Source organism: Ursus maritimus, unplaced genomic scaffold (genome assembly GCF_017311325.1).
Source record: "Ursus maritimus isolate PB19 unplaced genomic scaffold, ASM1731132v1 scaffold_12, whole genome shotgun sequence".
Lineage (NCBI taxonomy): Eukaryota > Metazoa > Chordata > Mammalia > Carnivora > Ursidae > Ursus > Ursus maritimus.
Genome location: NW_024423564.1, coordinates 4,968,053 through 4,987,698, shown reverse-complemented (window position 1 = coordinate 4,987,698; position 19,646 = coordinate 4,968,053). Strand labels below are relative to the sequence as shown.

Here is a 19,646-nt window from a genome sequence, read left to right as displayed (position 1 = left end):
CAGCTCTGCAACTTAGATGACGTTATCGCCACTTTATGCATATGGAAGCGAATATTGAGGGAAAAAAATCACAGTTCAAAATCACACAGCTCCGAGGCACATGGCTGGCAAGGGAGAGGAAACAAGATTCAAAAGTCCCAAGACCAAAGTGGTTCTCCCTACACCCCTGCCTGAGTGGAAGACGGATTAAAGCCAGGTTAAACCTGGAAGGAAGAGCTCTCTTTCAGAGATAAAACTCGGAACCTGTCTGCCTGGCTTCTTGTGGTCGCGTGGAGTAACAGAAAGCCCACTGAACAGGAGGTGGGAAAATGGCCTTTACCACTGACTAGCTGTGAGAACTTGGGCAAGTCTGTTGAACATCCTGAGGCTGTTGACTCATCTGCAAAATGGACACAAAAACACCTGCTCTGCGTTCTTCATGGGTGGTGGTCAGAGTGATGTGAGAAAACCTACGCAGCAGAGCATTGTAGAGCTAGACCGCGCTCCCCAACGTCAGCGGAGCCGCGGCTCTGGGCAGAGCTGTGCTGTGCGTCGGCACGTGTGAGACCTCGTCTGTCCGTGGCTGTGTCCAGCAGCTGGGCCAGCAGCTCTGCGGGAGCCACAGGGCCCCGCAGGCCCCGTGCGGGCGGCGCGCAGGAGGGCTTCTCCCGCCTGGTTCCGGGGCGGGGGTCTGGGCGGTGACCCCAACCTGGATGCGGCAGCTGCTGCTTATCTGCCGGTAGTCAGCGACCCAGACAGATGAGGTGTCCGCAGCGACCTTCCTGCCTCCCTGAGTGTGGGAACTCGGGGCTTCCCAGGGCTGCGGGGTGGGAACGTAAGCAACACGGGCCTTGCTGACGCTGGGCCCCCACGTCCTACCTGGGCGCTGCCCTCACCCAGGAGGAGGCGCGGGAGGTCACCCAAACACCGCCCGGAGAGTGCCCACGGAGGACAGAAGCCGGGGCCCTGGGGTGCCCGGCGGGCTCTACCTCCCGGCCTGATTAGGACGCTTCCTGCCAAAAGTCCCACCACCGCCGCTTTTCACTGTCAGCACGGAGAGTCGGAAGTACATCCGCCGGGTGGAAACCCTCCTTCCCTCCCTGTGGCCCTCCGCGGGCTTATTCCTGGAGTCCCTATGTCTGTAAGTTCCTGAGCGCTTTGTAAAGGCGGCATGTGAGGCAGTTTGGGAGAAAGGGCTCCTTCTCAGCCCCCTTTCCTTGGTCTGCAGAAGGCTGGGCCCAGCCCTGGCCTCTCTAGCATGAACCCCTGCGATTGTTACTCTTCACATTGATTGGCTTCTCCATGCCTTTCGTGTGTGTTGGAGTCTTTCTTAATTCCTTCCACTTGTCTGCTCTGCATTTCCTGGCTCCTCCCAAGAACGCCGCTCAGAGTGATTCTGTGGCAAGATGGAAAAGCATTTTACGTTCACGTTCATGTCTTCTCGTTTTTTTCTTAGTCTTCTGCTGCTGCATCTTAATATTGGCCAGCACCTGCTCTGCATTTAACAGACGGGCCAGACCACAAAGATCCTGAGGATACATCGGCCAGCATGAAAGACAAAGGGGATGACTTCTCTTTGCTTACATTCTGGATATTAGACAAGTATTCCTCAAAGAAGTCAGGGGGCTGTGGGCGCCTGTATCAGTAGGTACAAACCCAGACCAGGCTCAAGAAAGCCTCCTTGAAGCGATGTTTGGGTTGAGCCTGGACGCGTGAGCATTGTTCAGGTGAAGGGTCGAGAAGAGGGGAAAGACAGCAGGAAGGAGGACGGCATATGTGAGGGCTCTGAGAGAACACAGCATCTGGGGAAGCAAAAATGAATCGTACAGCCGCTTGTGGTCTGTGACTTGGGCCTCCCCCTCCCCCTTACGCAGTGTTTTGTCCCTAAACACTTCTGCCTACTCACCAACCATAAAACCTGTCATGTAAGCTCTTTGAGGCTCTGCTTGCTTCCTTCCATGATCGCAATCTCAACCGATAATTTCCTAAAATGGTCTTAGAGTGTGGAGATTTCGATTTTTAACTGAATTTGACCACTTGACTCTACCTACTTATCCTGAGCAAGTGACTTAGCTTCCCTGAGCTGTGGTTCCTCATTGGTAATATGGGCCAGTGATACTTAATCATGTCTGTAGTGATGCTAATCGTAACATTTAATAATGTTTTCTCTGTGCCAGCCCCCAGTACTAAGTGCTTTTTGCAGTCGGTTGCATTTAATCCTCACAAACACCATGAAGTAGGTAATATTTTTATTGCAAAGGATTCTTGGGAAGTCTGAGTGCGATTCCCATCATGAATGTGCTCTGTAACCATTAAGGGTTAATGTAAAAACGAAATAGTATCACCACGGTGTTCAATAAGTGCACATGTAATAAATAAATAAATACATTCATTTGTATCTGTCTCCTGAGCAAACCAAACAAATGCAGTGGCCAGAATGCAGTGGTGTCATCGCGAAACTGCTAAGTGCATGTAATGCCAAACCGCTGAAGGGAGACTTCCATAGAAGTGACCCTGACTCTCCCAAGTTTACAGTCTGATGACCACCACTGCCTGGCACGCATACATAGACCCCTGAGTGAAAGCTCAGGATCAGTTCATGAAGAGGCACTGACATTGTGTCGGACTTACCGCCCACCAAGAGTGAGGGTCTTTCAGGAGCCTGAATGCGCTGGGAGAAATTCATAAGCTTATTGCAGAATTCAGGGTTGGAGCTGAAGCCAATGAGTCTGAGTCTTGGTATTCTCCTTAGTACATGTGTCTCCACTTTCTATCACTTTATCACAGCATTTTCTCTACTCCAAACCTCAACTCTGGGAAATTATTTATTCCCGCTGTATGCACTGGCTTCAGAATGACGGATTCTTAAACTGTCAGTGTCCAAAACCGTGGATGTGTCTAACAAACGCACGTGAATAGGTACTTGTGCGCGCCTGTGTGTGTGTTTATGTGTGTGGGTGTTTGTGTACATGCTTATGAGTGTGTGAGAGTGGCTTCCTACACTTACACTCCCCCACTTGGCAAGAAGCGGCTCTGGCTCCCCTCAGTGCAGCCAGTGTGGGAGGGGACCTGACACCAAAACAAATGAGGTGAAAGAGGATAACTGTGGTTTGATGCTCTCAGATCAGATGAGAAGCAATGAATAAGAAAGTCAATGAGCTGAAAATGACTTGAATAGAGGCACCGCCTAGGGATTATGTCCCCTGTAAATGATTGTAATAAACAGTTGGTTAAACTTCATGAAAGTGCTTTGAGCTTTACTATCCACTTTCCCATTCCCAATAGAGGCAGCCTGTCTTGGAGGTTAAGAGCACAGTCTGGGTTCAATATCCAACTCTATCAGATTCTGCCACTCACTAGCTGAATGTCCCTGGGCAAATCGCAATACCTCTATGCCTCTCTTTGTTCACCTCTGATACGGAGAGAGTACTAACTAGTTACCTCGTGGCGTTATTACAAGGATAAAGGAAAATGAAATGTGGTCATTGATTTGCAACCAATACTTGATGGTATTTTACAGGTGACAACACACATGCCTAGAGAAGTTAGCTTCCTCTTCTGGGTCCCCCCAGCTAGTGAGTGGTAGTGCCAGAGGAGCCGGGCATCCTATCCCTGTCCCAGGTCCTTTCCATTCCGGCGCGTGGATCGCCTGTCCCACACTGACATAATTGGCAGGTTACAAATGATTTTTCATGCATAACTACTTTGATTTGCACTTGTTTGCCAAATCCACACATTAGCAAGCTCAGAACCCTAGGGAAAGGTTTACATAGGACCTTCTGAAAACTAGTCTAGATCTAGGATGGCCTGAAGGAGACCCAAAGGGTTATGTGGGTGAAGGAAAAAAATGACACCCTGTCACTCCCCCCCCCCTCGGGGACATATGGATGACTTACTTTGTGGATTAATGTGACACAGTAATCCCACGCTGTCTATGCCTGCCGCTCCCTCCACCATGTGGGGCGTGCGTTCAAGCAATGCAAACTCAGCAGTCAGTCTGCTTTTTACACCTGCCACTCCGCCTACTTTTTAAAAATTTCATCCCCCTTGAGCTTTAGAAAAGCAGAGATAAATGTGTTTTCAATGATCGTTGCTCAACTCCCACTATGAAAACAATCGAAAGCCAGTTAGATGAGAAGTCAGGAAGCCAGGGGCTTTCGTCCAGGTAGGACACTGGTCAGTCTTGGGCCCTCAGGCACCTTGGGTCAGTGTTTCAGCCTTTGGTTTTTAATCTGTAATTCCAAAAGGAGGAAGGGGGCATTTACAGAGTGCCTACTCTGTGCCAAGGGCCTTCAATTATGTCACTTTATTTAGTCCTTTAAAAAAAAAACTCTACTTGATAGGAATTTTTATCTGTGTTATGCAATTGAGAAAATAAAGGGACAGGAAAGCTAAAAGAAATGAATTGCCCCAGGCTCAGGTGGCAAAGAGGAATCTGAGCTGAAATTTGCACATAGGACCATCTGACTCCGAACTTTATTTACGCTTGGACTAGTAATCCAATGCAGTCTGTAATGCTCCTTTTTATTCTAATATTATGCTCTTCTGTAAGCACAGTTAATCAATAGTTGCCTGAGTTTGTTACAGTGAGTCATTCCATGGGGTCTTATTCTGAGGAGTCAGAGGCCCTGAGGAGATCCAGTACATCCCTTATTTGGTCACCGTGACATTAGCTAGCCCTCCTGACATTCTAAGAAGTAGTTTTATTGCCATCAGGAGAAATCTGATGCTTGCCTTCATCTTACATGCCTCTTCCAATAAGAAAAACATTTCCTTGGAGGCCCTTCACTTATCCTTCCTTAGAAACTTAATGTTTGCATAACTGACTTTACCTTCAATTACTGAAAACTGTTTATCAACGGAGCAAAGATATTTCACTTTATATATTTGAAAGATTCTAACCCACCTAGACTCAGGAAGTAGTATGAGAGGTACTTGCTTGATGAGAAGAGAGACGATGAGAATATTGGTGAGGAAGGAGCCCAGGGCACGGAATAACCAGCTACTCATTATTGTAGTGGAGATTGGTCCTTCCGCCTCCTGTTCCACTGAGGTGCCCCTGAAGTCCAACTCAAATGAGAACCTAACAGGCTTCAACTGCAAGCTCACTGTATAACAGCTGGGAGAGGGGGGTACGGTGGTGTGCACCCCACTCTATGGGAGGAGAGACAGGAACACGATGTCTTACCTTTTCTTTTTGTAGTGAGACACGTATATCATCAAGCCTGGTCCTTTTACATTGTACTTATGCTCTTTAAAGATAAGGATGATGTTTATTTTATTTGTTGTTGCATCCTAAGTCTAGCCCCGTGCCTAGTGCATTGTTGGTGTTCGATAAGTATGTGTTAAATAAATGAATGGGCCAATAGGGAAGATAATTAGGGGAATCCAGGCCATCACTGGATTAAATGTTAGTTAGCGAAGCCACCTAAATCATATGATATCAGCTCCTTGAGACCAGTAACCGTGTTATACTCATCTTTGTGTTCCCTAGGATTTAGGCTTGTGGAGTAGGGGCTCAAACATTTCTCTGGAATCAAATCAGCTTTAGGGACCCCTATGATCATGTAGTAAAAACACCCTAGAGAATGATATGGTGGAAGGATGAAAAAAAGGCTAAGTGATCTGAAGTTGAGAGTGATAAGAACAATAACAGCGACCACATAATCAAACTTGGTAGTGACCAGAGGCAAGGACACTCGCAGGAAGGAATGACGCCAGAGCTGGTGACAGAGTTGTCCAGGGAAGGGCTATGGTGGCTGGGTCCTGCATGCCAAAGTAGAGTCCATTCGCATTTGCACTTTAGCAAAGGTGACTCCCCCACACAACACTCTGCTCAGCAGTTGCCCCATCATCTTCCAATGGCCCAAAATAGCATAACCCTCACTAGTCAGGTTATTTTTTCTTTTTCCCTGTTCTCATATGCAGCCACTTCCCGAGTATATGAGCACTGAGATGAATTCCAGCTTCTGCCTTCCTGGACCCAGTACCGCATTCCTCTTCCTCTCCAGGGACAACTCACCAAAGGGTCGAGGGGTTCACTATACCCATGACTCCTGAAGATGGCCATGCTCAGTGATTCCAAGGGGATTCCCTGTTCTACACTGTGACTGCCATGGCTGACAACTATGTCTGTTAAAGAGGAGTGAAACATGCTTTTTAATCTTTAGTGGGGCCCCTCCCCTGTTTAAGAGAGCATCTGGTTATATAAAGCCCAAGAGGGGGAGAACAGAGGACTTAGTGATGCTTCATAGGTTTCTGGCAGGGGGGTCAACTTAGAGATTGACTCAAAGCTGGCAGGAATAGGAACGAATTAATGGCTTTTGTGGGGGGTGAGTAAGGCTGCTTTAAAGCCCAGTGGGAGCAGTGAACTACGTGGATGAACAAGACAGACAGGAAATATTCTTGAATGGAACAACAATGCGGGAAATATTTGGATGAGAAAACTGAGACAAAATGAAGAAATGCAGAGAGCTTTTATGTCCATCCTGAAGGTCTGGAGACATAATAAGAGCAAACATGACCCACTCAGCACTCTTCTAAGTTCTTTAGATATTTTACTTTATTTAGGCCTCACAACAAGTCTTTGAGGTAGATATTAGTATTATATCCACTTTACATGTAAGGAAACCAAGATAAAAACTATGGAGTAACTTACCCAAGGCTACACACAACTAAGTGGTAAAGAAATCTGGAATGTGGGCGCCTGTGTGGCTCAGTCAGTTAAGCAGCTGCCTTCAGCTCAGGTCATGATCCCAGAGTGAAGTCCCAGGATCGAGTCTGCATCAGGCTCCCCACTCAGCGGGGAGTCTGCTTCTCCCTCCGACCCTGCCCCATCTCATGCTCTCTCCCTCTCTCTCAAATAAATAAGTTAAATCCTAAAAAAGAAAAGCTGGCATTTGAAGCTTCAGCTCTATCCTATACTAACAGTTATTCAGCACTCTGTACTAGGTAGTATGCTTTAGTCTAGATCTGGGGTGACCCCAGGAGACCTAAAGAGCTATGGGTGAGGGAAAAATATATATCCTGTCACAACCCCTCCAATTATTTAGTCTGTGAATTGATGTGACACAATCTTTAATCCTATGTTTATTTAGGGTTTTTTTTACATGTATCCTTCCCACAAAATACTTGTATCTACACATCTAAGTGTGTATATGGTGTGGTATTTATGTACTCCTATGTAATTCACCGTCAGTCCTCAAGATCATGCCTCATTCTTACCTCTAGTTTTTAGCATGGTTTCCATTAGCAATTCCTGAGAGGAAATGAGCCACTCCTTCCAGTTAACAGACGGTGAAAGTGGTTTGGAGGAAGTCATTGGCTTGAGCAAGGTCACAGGTCAAGTTAGCGGCATTTGGCTTAAATCAGGATCAATAACCTCTGTCTCCCCAGCCTGATCCTTAGAGGGGCTGCCTGTCCCGGGACCTGGGCCACATTCCAAATTGGGTAATCCGGTGCATGCTGCCTGTCTGAAATTCCCCTTGTGGTTTTGCTCACATCTGGTGTTTTTCACTTCTCTTTCTAAACACGTGCTTTGATCCTACTGCTGCTACAGCAGAAAGATGTCCATGGTTCCAAGGAGCACAGTTAATCTGCTGAGAGGTGAAAGATACTCCTCTCAACAGGACTTCTAAAAATAAACAATATCAGAGCCTCACTATGTCATGCTTGAAGCACTTCCCGGAAACCCCCACGTTTTGTTAAGTCTACAGTCTCCCTACAGCTCCCAAACCTCTAATGTGCCTGGAGTCTTAGCCTCCCCTCCCCAGGTCCCCTCGAATGCCCAAAAGGTTTGAAGTCTCATGCTGTTCTTCCTATGGGTGATTCCCAGAGTAGGCAAGGGTGACAAGTGGTTAAATGTCTTCCATGAGCATTCTGTGGTCGTATTTCTCCATCAGTTAACACACGTTGGGCTAAGAGCTATGTATATTTACTTCCAGAAAACCTTATCTACAACTAGATGACTTGTTTTATTTATTTTGTCAAACTTTGATACTCATTTGCCTCTTACCTTATCTTTGTAAGTCTGTTTCTTAATTATAAAAGTATTTTTCCATTTCATGAAAATCTTTAGGGAAATAGAGAATAAGAAAAAAAACCCAAAATCCTGGTACTCGTAACATAACCATTATTAATTTATTAATTATTCAGGGTTTTTTACTTCCATATGCTATTTTCTTTGTATGTGTGTATGTGTATTTTTTGTTTGTTTTTACATGGCCAGAATCATAATTTACATGCAATTCTTGCATTCTTCTTTTCACTATTTAATATTATATTAAATGTTGCTACATAACTAGCAGATAAAAAATGAAAGAAACATGTAGACTTTGGCAAGGGGAGAGCCAGAAGCCATCCATGACCTCCCATAAACGAATGGATTATGAATATGATTTGTGGGGACACAACTCTTCCCCAAGTTGCTGAGGTTTAAAATGGGGATAGAGAAGGCATAGCTGACCACAAAGAAGCAAAGCAGCCCAGAATTTTTGGAGACGAAGGATTAATTTGAAGTCACAAATGGCCGGATTCAAGATTCAAGACAACCCCCCTGTTAAGTCAGAGGCAAGGCTAAATGCTTTGGTAGCACCTGCCTAGACAGTCTCCAGAAAAGAGCACCTTATCACAGATATGGCCAGAAAGAGGGGTGTTTGGGGAGCACTGCTCCACGGGAAGGAACATTTTCCCATGCGCTGTGGAAAGTTATAATAAGTAAGTTACATTACCCATTCCATTCCCGGAGAGTTTTCAGAGAAGAAATGAGGAGGCAGGGCATTCTTTATTCCTGCTGGAGGGAATTGTTTGGCTTCCTAGCTGTGTTTCCTACTTTCTCATGCTTCTTCTTTCCTTTTCAATTGCCCCATCAGACCCCCCTACACCGAACTAAGAAATGTTACCCCAAACAGATTAAGCTGTCCTCATGTTACCAACCTTTCCCCAATCCACCTTCCAACCTCTCTTGCTTTCCTTCTCGGACCCTCCCAAACCCCAGGTGTCCAGCCAGCTCCTCTGCGCCGGCTCACTCTCCACATCCACCCCTGCCTCACACAGAGGCCAATGGCAAGTGGCGCCCACATGCCCTGCTTAGCAGCCAGGGTGAAGCCTTCTTGTGAGAACGGAGCTATCCCCTAATGAGAGGTAGGAGAACACAGATATTATACCCTGCTTTACTTCTTTGGAGCTGCTCTCTATCCCCATTTTAAACCACACCAACTGACCAGCAGCCAGGCACATCGGGCACCTCATGCCTCACGACAACGCTGGACGATTGGTATGGCTATTCTCCAATTACAGATGAGGAAACTGAAGCCCAGAGATGTGTGCATGTACTCATATAGAACTCATATAGGACGTAAGGGAACTGATGAAAAACCCAAAGTTGCAGAGAAAGGTACAAAGAAAAATTACCCATCACCCACCCTTCCCTCGGAGCCACTGTTCACTTCTGTTTTTTTCTTTTTTAAGATTTATTTATCTGAGTGACAGAGAGAGCACAAGCAAGGGGAGAGGCAGAGGGAGAAGCAGGCTCCCCACTGAGCTGGGAGCCAGATGTGAGACTTGACCCCCAGACCTGGAGATTATGACTTGAGCCAAAGGCAGATGCCCAACCATCTGAGCCACCCAGGCGTCCCTGTTCACTTCTTTATATACTTCCTTTCACTGTGTGTGTGTGTGTGTGTGTGTGAAAGAGAGAGAGAGAATAATCCATGACATATATGGGGTTTGTTTTGTTTTACAAAATTGGGATGATACTACTTTTATTAGTTTGCTAGGGCGCCACAACACAATAATGTACCACAAACTGAGTGGCTTAAACAACAGAACTCAATTCTCTCTGGTTCCAGAGGCTAGAAGTCTGAGACCAAGGCGTCTGCTGGATTGGTTCTCCCCAGGGCTATGAGGGAGACTGTGCTCCAGGCTCCTCCCCTAGCATCGGGGGCGGGGGGTTTCTGGCCATCTTTCCTGTTCCTTGGCTTCTTCTCTGCCTTCACCTTCACCTGCTCTTCTGTCTGCCTGGCTCTCCACATGACAGTATTTTTATAAGGACAACAGTTGTATTGGGTTAGGGACCCACCCTACTCCACCATGACCACATCTTCACTTGAATAATTACAATTACAATGACGCAATTTCTAAATAAGTTGGCGTTCCAGGGAACTGGGGGTTAGGACTCCAACATATCAGTGGGGTGGGGAGAACACAATTCAACTCAACAACTTTTACACAATATTTCATCTCTATTTTTTTTCCACTCACCATTCTATTGTGATCATTTTCTGGGACAGGTGCATTTTTGTCACGGAAGGGGACTGGAAGTTGCCCAGGGCATATGTGGGCAGGGTGGAAGGCCTGGGTGGGGCATCACCTTGGGGAGCAACCCAAAGCTACGGGGAAGGCAGGAAATGGAAAGAACATATAGAAAGGGCAGGAGAGCTGTGAGAACATGGACCATCATCATGGTTTGCCTACCTCACAGGTTTTCTAAGTACTTCCCAGAAACAGGTGTTAGAAAAGGAAAGCTGCCAGGACCTCCCAGGCCCTCCAGGCCCAGCTCCCCGCCCATACCCTCATCCTGCCTGGGAGAGCTGCAGAGACGCAGACAAGAGGGAACGAGTGTGAGGGAAGTTCGGGAAGGTGAGTGTACAAGATCTGTCAGCTAGGAAGCACTGCGGTATGGTCATTAAGAAGTCCCACACAGACTCAGAGAAATGTGTTTTCAAATTCCAGCTCTGACTCTCGTGTTTCTGTACGATCTCGGGCATTATTACTCAGTCTCTCTAAGTTTCAGTTTCCTCGGCTGAAAATGGGCCTGATTATAGTACCTATTCACAGGGTCGCCGTGAGAATAAAAACGAGGTGATACGTGTAAAGGGCTTTCTGGGGTGCCTGGCCTGAAGAAAGCCCCTCATGCACGCAAGCCACAGATACTCCCCGTCTGCGGCTCCTGGGGGCTGCGCTGATGCTAAGGACGCAGCAGGAAACGGAAGTGACACAGCTCCTGTCCTCACACAACGTATGTCCTGGAGAGAAAGGTAGATACTGAAGGAAAGAAATACACTCCTGAAGCCTGTCATTAGAAACTAAGTAAATAATTTGAAGGAAAAAATGATTTCTGAGAGAGAAGAGTGGGGAAATGGATTTAGTTTTGTGGGGATGGGAAGGGAAACGCTGAGGCGGGGGCACTCTGAGGAAATGACAGTGGCCGAGACCTGAAAGTCAAGTTGGAAATGGCCAGAGGGAGGGTGGAGGTGGGGGGGCGGGGAAGAGGATCCCAGGTAGAGGGAATCAACCAAAGGCAATGAGAGCTGGGTGTCCTAAAGCAACCCAATGGAACCTGAGTTCCTGCTGGAGACCCAGGCAGATACCAGATCTTGTAGGGGGTCAGGAGATCTCTGTGGCTGCCTGTCCTGCCCAGGCAGTCACAGGGGAGAGGACAGTCAGAGAGAGGGTAGGAGAGGTGAGAACACCAGGAAAGAAGAGGGACAGGGCCCAGGTGCAGAGGGGGGATTTAGAGAGAAGGATTTGACAGCTGAGAAGTCCTGTGAGGCCTCTGACTGAGGTCAGAGTGAAAGCTAGCTTACACGGGGTCAAGAAGCAGCGTGTGGGGAGGAAGTAAAGGAAGAGGAGGAAGTTAGCATATATTCTTTTCAGAAGCACTATGATGAAGGAGAAGAGAAAATGGGGGGTGATAGCTAAAAGGAGAATGGCTTTATTTTTCTTTTAGATGGGGGCATTTTTGAGCATTTTTCTCGGCTGAGGAGAGGGATCCACTGGACAGACCTCCAAGATAGGAAGAGAAAGTAGGACTAAGTCAGCTTTCAGGAGCCCTCATTCCTGCGGCTGTCTTGCCTGCGATCAGAAAGTGATAGACTCTGGTGTCTTTATAGGGCCACAGACCTAAAACAGTGCAATTTCAGTCAGCGATATGATTAGTCAAAAACTCTGCACACAGCATTTCCGTGGTTTTTTTTTAATTAAAACTATACATTAAAATAGTCATATTTTTAAATTCTGGATTTCAAGGCAATAGGCATTTAAAGTAAAATTTCAGGAAATTCATATCCAGACACAATTAAGAATTGATCCCAATAACACTTTAGTGCAATTCATGGTCCCCTTAATGTAATCTTGGCTTTGGTTTTTAATTTAATAGAATCCTTTCTTTGCATTTACCTTGGATCGCTTCCTTGGGTCAGAACCCTCCAGGGCAGCCCCAGATTTCAGGTCAGTTTGGCACCAACAGCTCTTTTCAATATTTTAAGTCTTAATTTCCCAGTTGCTCAGAATTCTTCTTCCTGCCTCAACGGGAGATGGAAAGACAATGGCCCTGTTGGACTGACGGACCCAAGGAACAAAAAAGTCTCACGTTACCTTCTCAGCTTCTTATCAGCTAGGAAGGATCTACATTCGCCGTCTCACTTCCTCCCTTTCTCAGGCAGCAGAAGAAAAAAGACGAATTACTGATTTTAATTTATATCAAAACTAAACATGCACAAAGTCGACAGAATCGAGTAGTTCTATATTAATAACTAGTAGTTCCCCACTCCACCCTTTCACCACATCCTGGGGATTCCCTTCATCTCTTATGTTGAGTATTCTGGTTCCTGAATTCCACCTCTTCCTCTTTCTTATTCACACCATTGTTTTGGTGGAGCGCATCCTCCAGTAGCTTCCTAAGAAAGAAAGCAGGGAAGACGTAACACACCACCAGAGCCCTGTCAATATTCTCCTGGCACCTGCCACATCCGGGCAGTCTAAATTACCAATACAGGGGCGCCTGGGTGGCTTAGTCGGTTGAGCGTCTGCCTTCAGCTCAGGTCATGATCCCAGGGCCCTGGAATCAAGGCCCACATCAGGCTCTCTGCTCAGCAGGGAACCTGTTTCTCCCTCTTCCTCTGCCTGCTGTTCCCCCTGCCTGTAATCTCTCTGCCAAATAAATAAATAAATAAATATCTTTTAAAAAATTACCAGTACAAATGTCTCTTTGTCTGAGGGCTTCTTCTGGACAACAAAGGTTTGCTCATGAAGAGTTAGGGATAATTAACCCCCTTCTCCCAGGGAGTAGCTCTTAACCAATGAGCAATGAGGGTTAGCGGAATAAATCCCTCAGCTTGCTCAGCCCTGAGTGGGGATAACTTTGAGCCATGATTTCCACACCGGTCTCCGAGAGTCTCTGCAAGGAATCAAGTTCCAGGTGTTCACAATAACTTGCTGGATATAGTAGCTTCCTTGTTTCACTTCCCCACGGTCCTAGAGGTGTTTCCTGGATCATCTCCCAAATAAACTGCTTTTGCTCTTATATCTTCTATCTTCCATGTCTTATCTTTTTGCTGTACTTTCTACTTTTCACATCCTCTGGTGAGTTCTTTTTTTCTGGGATCGTATTTAAATTTCTAAGATTTTTTTTTTGTTCTCTGACTGTTCCTTTTAAAAAATAGCACTTAATCCATTCAACTGTCAATGGACATCTGGGGTCTTTCCATATTTGGGCTATTGTGGACATTGCTGCTATAAACATTGGTGTGCAGGTTCCCCTCCAAATCATTATTTTTGTATCCTATGGATAAAGAAGATGTGATACACACACACACACACACACACACACACACACATACACACTGGAATATTACTCAGCCACCAAAAAGAAGGAAATCATGCCATTTCCAATGATGTGGATGGAACTAGACAGCATCATGCTAAGTGAAATAGGTCAGTGAGAGAAAGACAAATACCATACGTTCACTCCTATGTGGAATTTAAGAAACAAAACAGAGGAACATAGGGGAAGGGAAGGAAAAAGAAAATAAGATAAAAACAGAGAGGGAGACAAACCATAAGAGACTCAACTCTAGGACACAAACTGAGGGTTGCTGGAGGGGAAGTGGGTGGGGGGATGGGGTGACTGGGTGATGGGCATTAAGGAGGGCACTTGATGAAATGAGCATTGGGTGTTGTATGCAACTGATGAATCACTAAGTTCTATCCCTGAAACTAATAATACACTACATGTTAACTAAATTGAATTCAAATAAAAAAATTTTAAAAATAAAAAATAAAATTTAAGCAAATAAAATTAAATTTAAAATGGCATATAGAAATACATATAAATATAAAAAACTATTTTTAAAAAATAGACTATCCTGTCTCATCTCTCTGAGGATACTGATAATTTTTTGCTTTCTTTTTCTCTCAGAGATGATGCCACTTCCAAATGATCTTTAGGGAATTTCTCCCCAGTGTGTCGGGTTCTCAGAAAATCTCCAGGCTGGGTGTCGGGGTTACAATCTATGTAAAGGAAGAAGGCAGGGGGTCTGTAAGTAATCTCCTTTTTTCTTCAGTATATTATCCTTCTCACAACTGTGCCTGGTCCTCCTTCTGTCTTACTGTCCCAAAGAATGAAAAAAGCTCCATTTTTTGGCCACTGTGGGGAAGGGTCAGTCCACTTGAGAGATGCAAGGGGAAAGGAAGGGTTGGGGGGACCTCTTTGCTTCTTGAAATTTCAACTCATCTTACTCTTTTTAGCCACAGCTTTATTCACAAAATACCATAGTTCCTGGTGCCACAAATTGCTGAGCGCGTAGAGAATTCTGAAGTATAAAGCAAGTGACATTAGCTTTCTCTTCCACTGGCTTAGAATTCACCTTACTTGGGTCTCTTGGTTCAGTTACCACACATTCATCTACGTTCCAGGTTTTAAAATTATCCTGCTGTTACCCTTTTCATATTCTCTTTGTCCTTGTAGGTTTAGCCTTAAAAAAAATCCATTTACTTAAATTCTTGTTTGCTTATGTATGCATGAAGTAATTCTGGAGACTGGGGCACCTGGGTGGCTCAGTCGGTTATGCATCTGCCTTCTGCTCAGGTCATGATCCCGGGGTCCTGGGGTCCTGGGATTGGGCCCACATGGGGCTCCCTGCTCAGTGAGAAGCCTGCTTCTCCCTCTCCCTCTGCTGCTCCCCCTACTTATGCTCTCTCTCTCTCTTGCTTTCTGTCAAAGAAAGAAAGAAAGAAAGAAAGAAAGAAAGAAAGAAAGAAAGAAAGAAGAAAGAAAGAAGAGAAGAAAAGAAAAAAGAAGAAAAAAGAAAAGAAAAATCCCAGAGACACACGTAACAAACTAGTGAAAAGCTTACAAGGGACAGGAAGACAGTGGGACCCAGGCCAATGGGAGACATGGATGAGGGAAACTTTTTTGCTCTGAGCCTTTTTACATTTTTTTTGGTTTTAGAACCATGTGAATATATTACTTAACTTTGGCTTATGTTCTAGGAGGGAGTGGAGCACAATGTGTGTGTCTAATCTGTTCTCTTTACCTGGAAGGTTCAAGTGTTATTCTTCTAAATCAGCATCTTCGGGGTTGAGACCATGCAAAGCTTCCCACCAAAAGCCATTCTAAGCACGTTCAGAAGCTACAAGCAAAAATATGGACAAATTTGACTCTGTGAAAATTAAAGATTTTTGCAAGGCCCCAAACAAAATCAAATGAAATAATGTCAGAAAACCAAAAACAAATCGGGAAAAAATGTTTTCGACAAATATGAAAAAGGTACAGTTTCTTAAAATCTGGATTTCTTACAAAAGAATTAAAAACAGATTGAAATCCAATTGAGAACAATAGACAAAGGAAATCTATAGAATACACAGGTATTTACAAGTACCTTTTTTTTAAAGATTTTATTTATTTATTTGACAGAGGGACAGCCAGCAAGAGAGGGAACACAAGCAGGGGGAGTGGGAGAGGAAGAAGCAGGCTCCCAGCAGAGCAGGGAGCCTGATGCGGGGCTCGATCCCAGGATGCTGGGATCATGACCTGAGCCAAAGGCAGACGCTTAACAACTGAGCCACCCAGGCGCCCCACAAGTACCTTTTAAGTATATGAAAATGCTCTACCCCACTCATGGTTTAATGAATCAACATTAAAATGAGAAACCAGGTGTGCCTGTGTGGCTCAGTCAGTTAAGCATCTGCCTTTGGCTCAGATCATGATCCCAGGGTGCTAGGATCAAGCCCCGCATCAGGCTCCCTTTTCAGGGGGAAAGTCTGCTTCTCCCTTTCTATCTACTTCTCCCCCTGCTTGTGTGCTCTCTCTCTCAAATAAATAAATACAATCTTAAAAAAAAATTAAATGAGAAACCAGGAGCGCCTGGGTGGCTCAGTCGGTTAAGCATCTGCCTTCAGCTCAGGTCACAATCCCAGGGTCCTGGGATGGAGCCCCGCATTGGGCTCCCTGCTCAGTGGGGATCCTGCTTCTCTCTCTCCCTCTGCTGCTCCCCCTGCTTGTGCTCTCTCACTCTCTCTCTGGCAAATAAATAAATAAAATCTTAAAACGAGAACCATTTTTCACCTACCAGAATGACAACATTATAAAAATCTTGTAATACACACTGATGAAGTAAGGATATGGAAAACAGGGAGACTAAGACATTTTTAGTAGGATTAAAAGTTGGTGCAGCCTCTTTATAGTACAGTTGGATACTATCTGTCCAAAGTTTCAAAGTTATACCCTCTGGCCCAGCAACTTCACTACCAGAAATTTGTCTTATGTGTATGCTTGCACTGGGCATTAAGACATATCAAAGGCATATTTACAAGGATATTCATTACAGCCTTATTGGTAGTCATAAAAACCCTAAGCAATGCAAATGTTCACAGAAGACTGGCTACATAGATTATGGAATCTTCATTCAGTGAAATACTAAGCAGCCATTCAAAAGAATGAGGCTCCTTTATATTTACGGAATAGTCTCCAACATAGATTAAGTTTAAAAGCAGAATAAGGAACTGTGTGCATAGAATGACCCCACTGGTCTGCATGATGGTTTTTAGAAAGTATTTTTTTTTTAAGATTTTACTTCTTTATTTGAGAGAGAGAGATAGCCAGGGAGAGCATGAGAGGAGAAGAAAGGGAGAAGCAGGCTCCCTGGCAAGCAGGGAGCCCATTGAGGGGCTCGATCTCAGGACCCTGGGCAGAAGGCAGACACTTCACTGACTGAGCCACCCAGCGCCCCATAAAGTATTTTTTCTTACAGACATTGATAGGTTTACATACACAGAGAATATCTCTGGAGGAATATATAAGAAATTAGCTACTTTGACTACCTCTCAAGAAGGAAAGTGGCACAGTAAGAGGCCGAGAAAGGGAAGGAGATGTTGTTGTTTCTGTCTTAAATATTGTTTTTTACTTGCTCTTTTTCAATCAAGTGTATGTTTTTGAAAAATAATGGACACATTGGTCAGGGGTTTGGGTTGCAAGCAACAAAAACAAACTCCAATTAATTTAAGCAGAAGATGAATTTATGAAGGGATATCGGGTGGTTCACAGGTGCTGCAGGAGGACTGGAGACCCCAGGTTTAGAGGCGAGCCAGAAACGCCTTCTCGGAGTTAAGATCACGGAGGAGTAGGGGACCCCTTTTTCAGCTGGTCCCCTGAGTCGAGTTGAATAGGTACCAGACCAGCCTGAACATCCACAGAACCAGCCTGAGACGCAGGAAGATGCATCTGGATCTCTACAAATGAACATCTCCAGTGCTGAGTATTGAGGTATGAAGTGGGGAGCCGTGAAACCGTGCACAGATATCAGAAGATAAATGGAAGGGGGAGGGAGCCGCCACGTTCGGGCGCAGGGAAGCGGCAGCCACCTGCACGGGGGAGCGGGCGGACTCACTGACGGCACCCGCAAGAGAGCGGACTGAGACCGTTGAGCCGGGAGCACGTGCCACCAGGCATCTCACGGAACTCCAGAATCCCGGTGTGCTCATGGGATCTAGACTGAGACCGGGAGCTCCTGGAGCGCACGCGGGGCGGCTGGCGGCTGGCGGGCCACCTGCACGTGGAAGCGGGCGGACTCGCGGTCGGCACCCGCGAAACAGCAGACTGAGACCCTGAACCGGGTGCGGCCGCCACCAGGCTTCTCACGGAACTCCGGAATCCCGGTGTGCTCACTGGGCATAGACTGAGACCCGGAGATCTGGGAGCACGCAGGGGCGGCTGGTGGCTGGCGGCTGGCGGTGTTAGAAACACAAAGGACAGAGACGCGAAGGCCCAGGAAGTGAGGGCTGGGACGCCGGGTGTGGGGCGCACATCTCGGGAAGCTGCAGGGTTGAGCAGCACCAACAGAAACAGAGTTAAAGTGGCCAGAACATCAGTGAAGAATGGTCCGCGATCCCTCTGTTCTGACACAGAGGCTGAGATTTGGCCACTGCTGCTCTGACTCTCAGAAGAGGCACAGCAAACCGCCAAGGAAAGCTGCCAGAGAACAAAAGCCTGGAAATACCGGCTCACAGGGTGCCCATCCCCATCCTCCCTCGCAGGGGACACGGAGACTCTACTCAAACAGGGTTGCCTGAGTATCAGAGCGGCTGGCCCCTCCCCCAGAAGGCAGGCTGAAAATCAAGAAGCCCACATCCCTAAGATCCCTATAAAACAAGGGCGCACGGCCTGGGTCCCAGTCAATAATTTGGGCTCTGGACAACCCTGCAACCACTCCTCATCAGAATGAGGAGAAGGAGAAATCCCCCGCAGCAAAGAAAAGACAATGAGTTGTGGCCTCTGCCACAGAACTAATGGATACGGATATAACCAAATTATCAGAAATGGAATTCAGAGTAACAATGGTCAAGATGATGTGTAGACTTGAAAAAAGTATTAACAAAAAAGTTAATGAGAATATAGAATCTCTAAGGGCGGAAATGAGAACGAATGTGGCAGAAATTAAAAATTCCATGAGCCAAATGCAGTCAAAACTAGAGGTTCCGACGGCCAAGGTGAATGAGACGGAAGAAAGTATCCGCGAATTGGAGGATGGGTTAGTAGGAGACAAAGCTAAAATAGAATCTGGACTTAAAAAAATCCATGCTCAAGAATGTAGGTTACAGGAGATTACTGACCCAATGAAACATTCCAATGTCAGAATCATTGGCATCCCCAAGGGTGTGGAGAAAAACAGAGGTCTAGAAGAGATATTTGAACAAATTGTAGCTGAAAACTTCCCTAATCTAGCGAGGGAAACAAACATTCGTGTCCAAGAGGCAGAGAGGACCCCTCCCAAGCTCAACGACAATAAACCTATGCCACGTCACGTCATAGTGCATTTCGCAAATATTAGATCCAAGGATACAGTATTGAAAGCGGCCAGGACGAAGAAATTTCTCACGTACCAAGGCAAAGGTATCAGGATTACGTCAGACCTGTCTACACAGACCTGGAATGAGAGAAAGGCTTAGGGGAGCATTTTTAAAACTCTTTCAGAGAAAAACATGCAGCCAAGGATCCTTTATCCAGCAAGGCTGTCATTTAGAATTGATGGAGAGATAAAGACCTTCCAGAATCGCCAGTCATTGACCAATTTTGTAACCACAAAACCAGCCCTACAGGAGATATTAAGGGGGGTTCTATGAAAGTAAAAAGTCCCCAAGAGTGATACAGAACAGAATGTCACAATCTATAGAAACAAAGACTTTACTGGCAACATGGCATCATTAAAATCATCTCTCTCAACAATCAGTCTCAATGTAAATGGCCTAAATGCTCCCATAATGCCACAGGGTTGCAGATTGGATAAAAAGACATGACCCATCCATTTGCTGTCTACAAGAGACTCATTTTGAACCTAAAGATACATTCACACTGAAAGTAAAGGGATGGAATACCATCCTTCATGCCAATC

General features: G+C 45.8%; 1 protein-coding gene across 1 annotated transcript in view; it reads right to left on the bottom strand.

Moving 5' to 3' along the window:
• Nucleotides 1-11,015, bottom strand: part of LOC121102001 — a 46,625-nt gene extending 35,610 nt beyond the window's left edge. Inside the window, exon 1 of the mRNA XM_040626718.1 lies at nucleotides 10,816-11,015. Within this exon, the coding sequence (XP_040482652.1) occupies nucleotides 10,816-10,892 (77 nt within the window). The 5' untranslated portion in view covers nucleotides 10,893-11,015. The remainder of the gene's footprint in view (nucleotides 1-10,815) is intronic.
• Between the last annotated feature and the right edge of the window lie 8,631 nt (nucleotides 11,016-19,646).